Consider the following 13,197-nt stretch of genomic DNA (forward strand, 5'->3'; position numbering starts at 1 on the left):
TTCCGCTTCCGCTCCAGCTGTCAACAAACGAGCCACGAGTTTCCTCAGCAGGGCAATGGTAAATCAAAACGAGTCGATCACGATTTAACCATGAAATACAAATACACACGAAGCTGACCTTGATATGATGTGATTTTATCTTTCTTTGTATTTGATTTTTCTTCAGCCGAAGGCGCAGAAGAAGGGGAAAGCCCCGGAGAAAGTTGTACATCCGTACAGTCGCAAAGCAGCCTACATGGCCCGGGAGGAAATCCGACTCAAGAAGAAAGAACGGTCGCTTTCCGACTTTTCATCGGATTGATATGAAATTGTCTCGCACGCATTTTTTTTTTTCAAATAGTTTCATGACGTTTTTGCAATAGAGTCGGGATTGATACAACAACCAACTGTTCGGTTTTATTTCTGCAGACAAAAAGTTGAAAAAGCTGCACGTCTGAACACTATTGGTATGTTTGCTCTGATTTATTTGAATCCGTGTTAAAATTTTTAAGAGACATTTCCCATCCACAGGTGAGAAGCTATTATGGTTCCAGAGCCAGTTGGATCCAGACAAGACCAAGTACACCGTGAAGGATGCTTGTGAAATCGTCGAAAGGTGGGCCAGCATCGTAAAATGATCTTATATTATATCATGTGTTTTATGCTTATACATCAATGAAATATATGTGAACATAACTGTTTAGGCGACATAAAGTCAGTGAGCATGGCGCTGATTGTTCTGGTTCACGCATTCTGGCCATTAGGGGGCAATATAATATAATCTGAATCCCTGTTTATCACAGGTTACGTTCTCAAATTTACTCGCAGTAATCTAAATCCGTGAAATCGAGATTAAACTTTTTTCTTCTTTTGCTCTGTTTTTTTTTTATGTTTCTTTCATAAATAGATTATTATATATAGATTTTTTCTTTCTGGTTAAATTTCGTCGGAATTTTCATCTGTCACATACACGACAAGAAAAACAAAGTATTGCTGAGTTTCAATGTACTAAAAAACGTTTAATTAGAGAATGATAAAACTTCTACATTAAAAAAAAAACTTCTATCTTGCATTTCCAGGACAACAGCCAATCAGAGAATAATAATTCATAATTCAGTAGGACCTATGACAGACATCTGACATAATGTCTATCCCGACGATTACGACGACGGATGAAAATTGCTATCCCGACATTTTTCAGATGGATGTCGGTCAGTGCTGAGGACGTGCCCACCTCGGACAAAATCGCGTCCATCTGAAGTATTTGTGAGCATGTGGCGTTTGGCAGGTACCTGCAGCGGTTCGACGGCGAGCTGGAACAAATCGAGCTGGTAAATGGCATCAAGGGGCGTAAGGGACGTCTTCACAGCGCCAGGGAAGACTTCATCAAACAGACGGTGGAGCGCGAGCGGGCGCTGTACCACGGCGCCGGGTTTGGTCCGTGCTCTTAAATATACTGTGGATCCGTACATGTTGGTCACAATAAATATTGATGTGAATGTGCTTTGCGTTTACAGAGATCCCAGACTTTATCAATACAAAACACCTGAAAACATTCAGGTGAGTAAATCTTTTTTTTTCCTTGAACCACTCAAATCGTTCAGTGGCATCAGTTCTATCCATAGATATGGAGGTTCAATTTGTTGAAAAAAATTGAAAAATGCTATGGACTGTGAAGTGACAGACACTTCAAGACTGGTCTCTACCGCCACCTACTGTCTTGAGGTCAAACACAAGTCAACAATGAATTGTTTGCTGACACAGTTTGATGGCGCTCAACAGAATGTTGCAAAAATCGCGGGAAAATCAATGCCGTAAATGCTATTAAAATGCACCTCAAAAATTGGAATTCGAATGGTTTTATATGGTCCAAAATTTGGACATTGATTATTTTTGTATACGTCCAGCTGCAATCGCATAGAAATGTCAGAATCGTTGCATTTTGAAATTTGACATGCTTTAATCATTTGCTGTAAATTTCAGCTGTATCCCATTGATTGGTTTATGATGTCATATGAACAAAAATCAAAAGAATTTCCATAATTTGTAACGTATGCCACAGGGGTTCATGATTATTGTTTTGTTTTGTTTTTTTTACTTCAGGGAATGGACAGGAGATCTGAAGAAACTTCCCAACATCAAATTCAGTCGTGTTTCCAAAGAGGACGCAGAAGTCAAAAAGAAAGAAGAGCAGAAGAGCAACAAAGAAGAAGAGGAGTTGGGCGATGACGACGACGATGATGATGATGATGATGATGAGGAGGAGTTGGATGAAAACGCTTTGTTGTCCGACTAAGACGCGCCCGATCAAAGACTTTTTTTTTTTTTTTAAACCACAATCAACAAAAGCCACTTTCTACAGATTTCCTACGCTGGGTTTTTATTGCACAAACAAGTGTTGCGGCTAAGTTTTTTTTTTAACTGAATACCCTTGGCTCAAATGAATGTTTTGGGGTTATTTAGTGCAGTTTGACAAAGTGCATAAAAGGAATGGAAATGTGAAAAAAGTAGGACGTACGGTCATTTGCCAGCGCGGGCAAGGAGCTGAAGCTGAGACCTCATCCTGGCTCGCTGACGTTCCCCTTGACAAACACAAAAATCGCCATGAGTTTCTTCATCGTCGTTAGTTATTGATTTGCTTTTGACTTGTGATTTTCAAATCGGGTTTCATTCCATTTTAGAGGAGATTTCAGAATTGTTCTTTCAGGCGTTTTTATTAGTCTTAGCTTTTCTATGAAGCGCATTCTAAGATGAGAAAACAAGATGGATGAAAAGATGTATTTTATATATTAATACATGTATATTTTTATTTTTTTGAATACAAAGTAATTCGAGTTTGCAAGATTTAAACTAGTATGAATACTGGAAACCCTAAAGTAGGAAATGAATATAAAAAAGTGACGAAAATATTTAGTATACTTTAGGTAAAAAGAAGATTCGGTTAGTTTTTTTTTAATCCCTGGGGGAACGCTTGACCCATCTCGGGCTTTTAGATGTTTTTAATGTGTGAAATCAAAGGAAAAGCATGTTTAAAAAAAAAACACTAGGAGGCTAAAATATTGCTGCGATTGTCAAAACAATGACTTTCATGGCATTAAATAATTTGCAACAAGATCTAGGCTATGCTGAAATTCTCCTTGTTTTTCTTTCCAATTAAGTCACAAACTAAATAGCGCCGCCATCTAGTGGTCAAGAGTGGAAATACACACAAAATCATTCAAATAAATAAAACGGCACGACTGCAAATGGATAAATGTGAGATAGTAGTACTAGTGGTATTTTGGATCAGTTTCAGTCTAAAAAAATATACAGTGTGTATATATATATATATATATATATATATATATAGATCTAAAAACAAATACTTACATACTTAAAGGTCCAATCCTTCAAACCGGATTGCGAGTGGGCGCAACTGCGGCCTCCAAGGACGCGTCCGAGTCCGGGGTGGCGGGGCCCTCGGCGGCGGCGGCGGCGGCGGGGCGCTTCCCGTTTGCCAGCGGGTTTTTGTCGGGGCAGTTCTGTACGGTGATGATGCGGTTGAAGGCCTTGAGGCGGCGCCACAGCTGCAGGTAGACCTTGCACTGGATGTACATGAAGATGAGGCCCCCCGTGAAGCCGATGGCCACCACGATCAGTTTGGTCCAGAAGGGCCACTCCAGCACGCCTGGGGGGGCGGGGGATAAGGCGCGCTGGCGTTATTCGACCGACGGGGGGCACCGCCTTGGCTCGTGATGCGGTGCCGCGCTTACCCTGGGGGGTATAGTACTTCAGGAGAGAAATCCGCCATAAATCCTCTGCAATGGACAGGGTTAATGTCTCTCTCTCTCGCACGAATGAATTCTACGGACTGAGCGCTACCTTTGTAAGCATGTATCATGGCCACGCCTCCCGCATCCTGATTGGTTGAAACCCGCTGTCTCAAAAGATGAGCCGCACTGGATGGGGGTTTTAAAGTTCGCTAATTTTGCCATTTAGAGCAGTAACATTGATATTTTGTCGCTAATTCGGTGGTTCTCAAAGTGGGGTCCGCGGACCCCCGGGGGTCCGTGGCCTGACTGCTGGGGGTCCGTGAAATAATATATTTTTGTTAATGTCATGTTATTTTATGCTAAATTATGAAAGTATTCATTCTGGGAATGAATGTCCTTAATGTACTTAAGTATCTGGGATTGACGTGATAAATACGTCCCTGGCATTGAATGAGTGAATATATTTATATTAATATTTTGGGTTGGCTCCCTCCTTAAATGGGCAAAGGAGAAAAAAAATTGCATTGGAGTAGGCAAGTGGCTGTGATACATTATGTGTAATATGAAATTATTTACCAGAGACTATCACACAATTGTCAAGGATCAAAAAATCACTTGCTACTCTCTTTACTAATATCTTAATGAATTCATTTCAATGGTGGGGGCAGACTACACACAACACACTATGACAAAATGAAATAGAAACAATCATTTTTACATTTTATTGAAACATTGAGGGGAAAAAAATCTGTATTTTCAAGGAATAATCATATTCCGAAAATAAAGATTTGTAATTGAAGGCAGAACTTTGAAGTGGATATTTTAGTAAACCTATTTTTTTAAAAGTTATAGACTTACCCGGCTTGGTCAACTTTTTTTTTTTTTTGTCCGGAAAGGCTAGCGCACCTACTGTATACTGTTGTTGAGTCTTGTAAAGGTGGTTTGTTTTTGTTGAATCACGTACCTACTGAATAAATAGTCCTTTGTGTTTGTATGTACAAGCTAGATCAAGGGTGGGCAAACCTTTTGACTCCAGGGCAGCAAAGGGTTCTAAAATTTGACAAAAGGGTTGGTCTAGGACGGCGCTTCTCAAATGGCGGGGCGGGCACCACCGGGGGAGCGTGAGGTGACATGACGTACAGACAACACAAAGAAGCAGGACGCACTGACCGTTCTTGCCCAGCTTGATCTCCTCGGAGGTTCTCTTGACCAAGATGTAAACGGACCACAGCATGCAGACGATGGCTATAAGGTGGAACAAGACGGAGCAGTAGATCTTCCTCCTCTCGCTCTTGGACATGTGCAACTTCTCCCACTGGCCAGAAAAATATTACGACTATTTTCATCTTGCTCCGATAAAGAAAAAATTCTATCACACTGTAGGAAGGAGACCTAGTAGTGGCGGAAGGCTGGGCAAAAATACACTGAGGGGAAAGGGGGTGGGGCTCTGACAAATGTGGGACCAGCAAACAAATCTGGCGATACAGGGGCAAAAATCTTGATTTGACATGTATGGAAGACGGCTAATATCGTCGAGGATCGGCTTAATTAATCGTAGCGGCCAACATTGCGATCGCAATTAAAATTCGATTAATTATGCATCCCTAGGTAAAATATTAATGGAATACGGCATTTATTTCGAGCTTGGAACAAATTAGGCAATTTACACGTAAAATGTGATTCACTATAAGAATGATTCAGGATACAAACTGCTATCCTTAATGGATTCCATTTGTATCTAGAGGTTCCCTTGTATATTGGTATTAGGTAATTTACACATAAAATGTGATTCACTATAAGAATGATTCAGGATACAAACTGCTATCTTAACAGATTCAATTTGTATCTAGAGGTTCCCTTGTATATTGGTATTAAGCAATTTACACGTAAAATGTGATTCACTTTAAGAATGATTCTGGATACAAACTGCTATCCTTAACGGATTCAATTTGTATCTAGAGGTTCCCTTGTATATTGGTATCGCGGACATATGGATATTAGTGGCCAGCGCGAGTGTATACCTTGCGCAGGGGTTTGAGTTTGGTCTCCATGATGAAATCGAACTTGCAGAGCTCGCAGCAGCGCGTGTCCGACGACTTGATCCACTGGTAGAGACACGCGTGGTGCACGAAGCTCAGGCTGCCCGTGCAGTGGCACGGCATGATCAGCGGGCATTCCTCGTCGCCCTCGCAGTGGCAGATCCTGACCAAAAAAAAAAAAAAAAAAACGCACACGTGCCATCAGAGACTTTTCCGTGCATGTTTCACCCCTTTCACGCGGAGCCGGCGCCAAAGACAATATTGGACAACAGTACTATGAAAATGTCCAAAATACACCCCAAAACAAGTGACTCCGCCCCCTTTACTGCTGGGACCAATGACAAGTAAGGCTTTCATTACGATATCTGGGGGGGAGCAAACAGTTTGCAAGCGGTTTCAACGCGGAAAAGAAGGATGTTGTGAAATGAAAAAATGTGGTGTTTTGTGCGTGCCTTTAAGGGGCGTGGCTTTAGTAAACAACGTGTAGAAATGAGCCCGGTTGGAGGTTTGTCCTACAATAGCTTCCGGTAAAAAAGGTTTTCCCGATTCTGGATTTGGGCATTCGTCCTGGTCAGGAAAAGGCAAAAAGTGCGCTTGATCGTTGAAGCACCTAAGCGTTAACCCGTTCACTGGCAGCTAGGGAGAAACGATTTTTGACATCTATAGCCGTCGACGGCGGCGAACGAGTTAACGTTGCGCTTGCTAGAAGCGTCGGAGGGGCGAGCGTCTGACCTGCACACCTCCATCTCGGAGTCATCGGTGCAGGCGCGAGGTTGGGCGCCGTTGACGCCGCAGCGCCTCTGCGGCGCCGGCGCCGCCATGTCTGCCGGCCCCGCCCCCTTCTCCTGATACTTTTTGGTGATCAGCTCTTCCCCGCCATCCTCGGACGAGCTGTCGGGCGGACTGTCGGGCGGACTGTCGGGCGTGCCGGGCTCCCCGTCGGCGCCGGGCAAGCTTTCCCTCAGCGAGCTGTGGCCGCTGCTCCCGAAAGCGGCCGCGCCGCCGTCCGCCACCGGGGGGCGATCTTCCTTCAATTCGTCGGAGCCCACCGACTGCAGCTCCATCGCCTCGGCGGCGTCCTCGCCCTCGCCGCTTTTGCTGCGGCTGCGGCGGCGAGCCCGCCGGGATTTTTCCTCGGTCCAGCTGCGGCTGACCGGCTTCTCGTCCTCCGAGGTGGAGTCCGGGCAGCGGAAGCGCGACGGGGGCTCCCGGCGGGCCCGCGGGGGGCCCCGCTCCGAGCGCGGCTCATCTTTGGACGCCACGCAGTCCAATGGGACGAAGCTGTTTTTCTTGCGGCGGTGCCGGCGCTTGACCTGTTTCTTGGGGGGCGGGGGCCCCCGGGCGGCGCCGGGGATGGTCATGGGGGCGGGGCGCGGGCTCTTGGTATCGCTGGGGGGGGGCAACTCCGGCACATCCTCCTCAACGCAGGTCAGCTGGACGACACTGAACGCACGCCCACGCACGTGCACGCGCACACACACACACACACATGCAAGATGGATGCTGGATGAGATGAAAATGTGAGATGACAAATGTAAAATTTGGAATTTAATGTCATTTTTTTCGTCACGTAGAAAAATCTACAGAACCTCTTTGTAATGCAGAAAAACAATAAATCAATAATAACTTATACAGGATATACTGTACAAGTATTTTGTAATTTCACAATAATTATCCTCATTTTTGAAAAATGCACAAGTATAATAAAAAATGTACAGGAGAAAAATGTTAGATTGCTTAAATTTGTAGAGTGATTTGCTTATTTTTACTCATTATTTGAATAAGAAAAAAATCTGTTATCAATTCTCTTCTCATGCTTTTGAATTAAAAAAAAATGAGAATAATGATAAAAGTAAAATATGTGTAATTTTTTAAAATGTGAAAAATCCACAGAATCTTTTTGTAATGCATAAAAACAGTAGATCAATAATAACATATATACAAGTATTTTGTGATTTTATAATAATTATCCAATTTTTTTTTAAATACAAAAGAATCATAAAAAAAATAAATAAATCAAACTTTTTTTAAGACATGGGAGGAAGATGGCGATGACATGAGCAAAAAGAAGCGACACACCAGAGCCTGTCAAAATCAAAACTTCAGGAATACCTTCTACACACACTCGTAAAATGGTAGTATCGGCGCCAGTGAAATCCTTTCGCGCCATTTTCTTTATTTGGAAAATCTACACTATAATTCTGCACGACGTGAAAACAGAGTAATAGCAATAAAAAAATAAATAAATAAAAAGTACATTAGCAAGTCAACGATGTTCTGCGTTGTTTGTTTGGATGTGTTGCTCCACTGTTGGTGTTCAAATATCCAGAGGATACTGAAACCACAACTAGCAATGCTAACCATTAGCAAGTCAATGGCGTTCTGCATTGCTTGTTTATATGTGTTGCTCCACTGTCGGTGTTCGAATACCCAGAGGATACTGAAAGCACGATTGGCAATGCTAACCGTGAGCAAATCAATGGCGGTCTGCATTCTTGGTTAGCATTTAGCTAAGCAGAGGATCCTTTGACTTGTGTCAAAGAAAGAATTTTCCAAATGTGTCTAATAGGTCATCCTGAATGACTTTTTTTTTGGCTCTTCACCAACAAGAACACACACATAACCTACACACACACTTTGCGGCCACGCGGCCGAGCCCGTCGGCAGCAATTTTTCCTTCAGCGTCACGCATTTCCTTTTATCGTTAAGTTGGGCTCGTATATCATATAATTCTAGTGTAAATGCTTTACCTGCAAATGTCCTGAGAGGACGGGGTGACGGACGTCTTGGGGACACCGGCTCGTCCCGCTGCGGAGTTGCTCGTCTGGAAGCAATGACGCGAAACGACACCTTCACTCAAATGCGATTTTAGGGTCAGCCAAACATGGCAGGAGATGGGGAAGCTTTCGGTTACCTTGGAGATGTTGCTGGATCGACTGCCTGAGCGAGCGGGGGTCTTGGCCTGAGGGCCCTGAAGCGGAAAGAGCCAAGAGGAGAAGACAGGAAATCTTTACGGTGGAAATGATGCTTTTAGTGAAAATCAGCCTTCCGAGAATGACGGCAGCACAACAGTCCGGCGAAATAATGGCGCTAAATGGAGGTCGTTTTAGACGTTTTTTGTACAGGACTAAAAATATATGCCTTTCAGTAATCATGTCTGTCTACATGTGTTGTTCCACCATTTGTGGTTTGCTTTTGTATTTCAACTTGAACAATAAAGGATTATTTGTTTACATAATCATTTTATTTGCATTGACAATGTGTTGTTTTTACAACTAAATTACATCTAATAAGAGATGTTTTATGTCGCTTGATGATGGCAATCGGTCATTTTTTTCATTGTGAATAACAAATAATAAGAACTTGATACAAATTATTTGCGATTTGTTGGCTATATTTCTCCATGTTTTTTTTTTAGTTTTATCATCCAGGTATGATGCCAGTGAACATTTTCAAATGACACAATTCAAGCACACAGACATATTTTGGCCTCAAATACCACAATTCTCGTAAATTATGTTCACTTTCAAAATGAAAGCCAATTTTATCTAATAACAAATAAACATATTACGACGACAATTGGGAAATTTTTGGATGCTATGGGGGGCATAACATTTCCTTTCAAATATTAGTGTGCTGGTCAATGATGATTGGCCAATTTTAAAAATATAAATTTTTAATGAGAATATATTTTTGGTTTTATTCAACAAATGACCTGAATTAGCAAACACATAGTTGGGCTACACACATTTTTGACATTATAAAGGAGGTAAAAGCATAATACATTTCGTTTAAAATTAAAATATGCTTGTCAATGAATTTGAAATAGCTCCAGGGTAAAACAAAAAAAAAGGGGGGGGGGGGTGCTGCTGCATAAACCCACACTCACACACAAAATTGTGAGTGCATGCCGGCACAGTTGAAGCAAAAAGAATAAACGCCCACGCGCACAGACAAGAGCGCCTCACGTAAGCTGATCAAGGGATTTGCCGCTAGCCTGATTGGCTATTTGCGGCTCTGCGCTTGCATGTGTGGGGAGGTACAAATATTATTAAAAGACACAAATTATTAAATGTATAATCAAACGTTTAAAGGAGAAAGCTGGCAAGTGAATGCCCGTCATTTGACCTGCACGTTTGTCTGCTATATTGCTGTATCTTTAGAGGAGGGGTTCTCAATATGGGGTCCGCGGACCCCCAGGGGCCTGACTGCAATAATTTGGACTATTAATTAAAAAAGATATATTTGTGTTCATTTGTGTGCGTAGTAGTCTAAGCATGGCGATAAATACATTTCATTTCTCCGCACCTAACGTTTTTGGTTTGTTTTCAAATGATGTAGCTTTTAAAACGTTGTCACAGACTGAGCCCATTTGTTTGATTTTTTTTTTTTTAAATAACAGTATAAATAAGACGACAATTTTGTAATTTGTAAACATAGGTCAGAGGCGATTTAAAAGTTCACACACCCTTGTTCAAATGCAAAGTTTTATGACGGGAAAAGGAGACCTCATCCAACTTGTTCCACGCCATTAAAACAGCGTTTTAAGCAGCTCATTAGCCTCCCTATGAAGATGCTACAAAAAACCAGGGGAATTTAAATACACACCAACGCAACGCATTGTTTACATTCGATGTGTCTTGCGACGCGGTGATAAAATGAGCGATGAGCCTACCTGCCCATGCGCCGACTCTCTCTGGGATGCGCTGCGGCTTGAAGGCAACTGAGTGGAACATGTGCACGCTACTTGTGTAGGCTGAGGTGGACGGATTAAGTCCTGTGGCGTGACACCTACGCTATACCGCACACATTTAGATACTGCTAGATACTATTCGGGATTCACCGACGCCAGGGATGTTGGATGGAGCTTTTTTTTCAGTTTCAATAACTACGTAGCGACACCACGAATACTGATACGGTTGAGCCCCGGGTTACGCTGTCCCTAGCTTACGTTTTTTTCACGTTAGAAGTGCGATACCAAGTTTTTGGTCCTCGTTACGGCGGTTTTCCCGCCATCAATAATTACAAAATGCAAACTTGGTGGTCAGTGTGTGACTCGCTCATACGCAACTGTATACGTCGCTACATATGTCACTAAGATGCTATTGCTTGGTGTCATGGCGTTGCTAACATGCTGAGCTGCTGTTAGTTGGCGTACAATATCATATTTATTGTGCATTTTAGTGCTTAATTCAAACTTGAATTTGTTAGCCATGGGTCCCAAGATTGCTAGTGAAATCTTAAGGGACTGCGCAGGTGTGCTTGTTGTGGGCCAGGGACGAAAAAAACACAAAAACAAAAAAACCATTAAGTTAAGTAACAATACAGCCAAGGGAGAGTTCACATCTCAGTTCATTTCTAAATTTGGCTTTCCCTTTCTCACTCTCGAGGAAAACACACGTTGGCTGAGTGTGTGTGTGTGATGTAACCACGCGACGTGAGGCTATCAACAGTGTAGTGTCACGCTGTTGAAAAAAGGCCGTAAAGTGATAAAATCATGCGCTGAGTGGGGGGGGGGGTTGTCATATTTGAAAGATTTGGTGGAAAACAAGAAAACATTATTTTTCTTTAAATTGATTTGTTAATGGTAAAAAAGAAAATACGGCGATAAATAAAGCAAAACGGCGGCGGTTTTTATTTTGTTTTGTTTTATACAGATGTGAACGGTTATTGTTTTTAAGTGTGTGTTGTTTGTTTGTTTTTTTGAAGGCTAATTCCTAAAAAGCGGGTGAGCACCTTACCTCGTTCCTGTCTTTGGACCGAGCGGCGCCCTTGCCGTTCTCCCTCGCCGGGACCACCGTAATCTGCTGTGCGGGCATGCCGGCGGTTTCCGGGCAACGCGCGCACCCTCAAGCGCACACGGATGTCGGCGCCGGCGCCGCGGCGTCCCCGCGCCTTCCCGTCCTCTGATGGGCGGCCATCCCGTCGGAGGACACCGGCCGGCTCCCGCCGCTTCCCGATCCCGCCGCTTCCCGATCCGGATGGTGGAATTAGATCACGCCGCTGGAAATAGCCGGGTGCGTGGTTGTCATGGCGACTGGGAAACTACTCAGCGGCTCGCTCCCGCCTTCCCTTCTTCGTCCGTTCTCCTCATGCCCCCCCACCTGACGAAGAAGGAGAGATAGAAAGGCAATGAACAAAAAGGAGGCGTGTGTTGGCGTGCCGGATTTTGCTGGGGTAATAATAAGCATACGTTGGGCGCCGGGATTAAGGCTTAGACTAACCTCAATCCACCCCCCCGCCGCCCTCATCTCACAACTAATGGGATTACACAACATGCGCGCGTGGATGCTAAAAAAAAAAAAAAAAAAACAAACACGTACAACAAATGAAAGGGATTTGTCATTTCCTTGAAATAGATACTTACCGGATTTAAATAGAAATAATAAGAGAGTAGGTGTTTGGGACCTCAATTTACCGCAAATTCTTGACGTTTATTCATTATTTATTTATTTATTTTTTTATCAAGCCAAAATAGCAGAGATTCTCAAACGGGGGTACTTGAAGGGAGTTCTGGGGGGTGCTCGAGATTTGAAATAAAACAAACAAACATGTAAAATCCTTTTAAAATATATTTTTAAATAGTACTAAATGTTATTATTATTAAATAATAAAAATAAATAATCATTTGGGGATGATCTAAATTAATAAAAACAACTGCAGGATTATGGCCGAGATAATCACGATTATTTTGTTCAATATTGAAATCACGATTATGCATCATTGTTTGGTCAAAGGTGTATATTTATTGCCCTTTTAATTTTTAAACGAGCGGTATATAAACAAGGCTTCAAGGCTTGATACTTACAAATAATAATATAAACCAAAATAAATACACGAAATAATAATTAAGACAAATGTCGTACAGGGCAGCACAGCGAACTTACTTGCTGAGTGAAAACCAATGAAAAAAAATGAAGCCTTCTTAGAAGCGAGCACCTCATTTACTTTTAAGCAAATTTTAATCAATAAGCAGTCACAATGGTATTTTCGATCAATTTTTTGCCGATCGAATTTTTCAAAACTCAACACCAATTCACGCTGGTGAATAATATATTAAGTTGAGAGAAATTCTTTTCATGCAAACATGTGGAAAACATTGCCCCCTGCTGATAGGATGGCAAAGTGCTTGATTTGACTTGTAATCCAAAAAAAAAAAAAAGTGCTTGTCTTATTCAACGTTAACATCGCCGAGGATCATCTTAATTCATCGTGGAAGCCGATATCGTGATCGCGATTAAAATTCCAATAATTGTGCAGCCCTAGTCTGTCGGTTATTCAATTTCATTATTTTAAAAAGCCAGATTTCCCCCCCCCCCATACTGGAATGGTTTCTCCCAACTCGGTAACTGTCAAGTTAATGATTTTAAACACATCTCAACAGTAATACCAAAAGAGGACACATTAAATGAAATATTTTTTGGTGG

At 42.3% G+C, this 13,197-nt stretch overlaps 2 protein-coding genes across 6 annotated transcripts in view; one reads left to right on the forward strand and one right to left on the reverse strand.

Annotated features, from left to right (window-relative positions):
* tma16 (translation machinery associated 16 homolog) lies at window positions 1–3,102 on the forward strand. The gene is made up of 7 exons (XM_088418842.1): window positions 1–58; window positions 167–273; window positions 409–446; window positions 511–595; window positions 1,268–1,416; window positions 1,497–1,539; window positions 2,083–3,102. Exons 1-7 carry the CDS (start codon window positions 56–58, stop codon window positions 2,273–2,275), a joined length of 618 nt encoding a protein of 205 aa, XP_088274968.1. The 5' UTR covers window positions 1–55; the 3' UTR covers window positions 2,276–3,102.
* Window positions 1,920–13,197, reverse strand: part of marchf1 (membrane-associated ring finger (C3HC4) 1) — a 12,543-nt gene continuing 1,265 nt past the window's right edge. The window contains exons 2-10 of one of the 5 annotated variants that reach the window (XM_088418835.1): window positions 11,512–11,874; window positions 8,685–8,741; window positions 8,521–8,594; window positions 6,511–7,213; window positions 5,753–5,933; window positions 4,902–5,046; window positions 3,732–3,776; window positions 3,349–3,646; window positions 1,920–2,561 (exon numbers count right to left, since the gene is read on the reverse strand). In XM_088418835.1, coding sequence (XP_088274961.1) covers window positions 2,538–2,561; window positions 3,349–3,646; window positions 3,732–3,776; window positions 4,902–5,046; window positions 5,753–5,933; window positions 6,511–7,213; window positions 8,521–8,594; window positions 8,685–8,741; window positions 11,512–11,589 — 1,605 coding nt within the window. In that variant the 5' untranslated portion in view covers window positions 11,590–11,874 and the 3' untranslated portion in view covers window positions 1,920–2,537. Of the gene's footprint in view, window positions 2,562–3,348; window positions 3,647–3,731; window positions 3,777–4,901; window positions 5,047–5,752; window positions 5,934–6,502; window positions 7,214–8,520; window positions 8,595–8,684; window positions 8,742–11,511; window positions 11,952–13,197 lie in introns of those variants that run through there. The other 4 variants (XM_088418837.1, XM_088418836.1, XM_088418838.1 and 1 more) reach the window with 4 other exon arrangements.

The sequence above is a fragment of the Hippichthys cyanospilos genome, chromosome 7 (assembly GCF_059441005.1).
Source record: "Hippichthys cyanospilos isolate Australia breed blue-spotted pipefish chromosome 7, RoL_Hcya_1.0, whole genome shotgun sequence".
Lineage (NCBI taxonomy): Eukaryota > Metazoa > Chordata > Actinopteri > Syngnathiformes > Syngnathidae > Hippichthys > Hippichthys cyanospilos.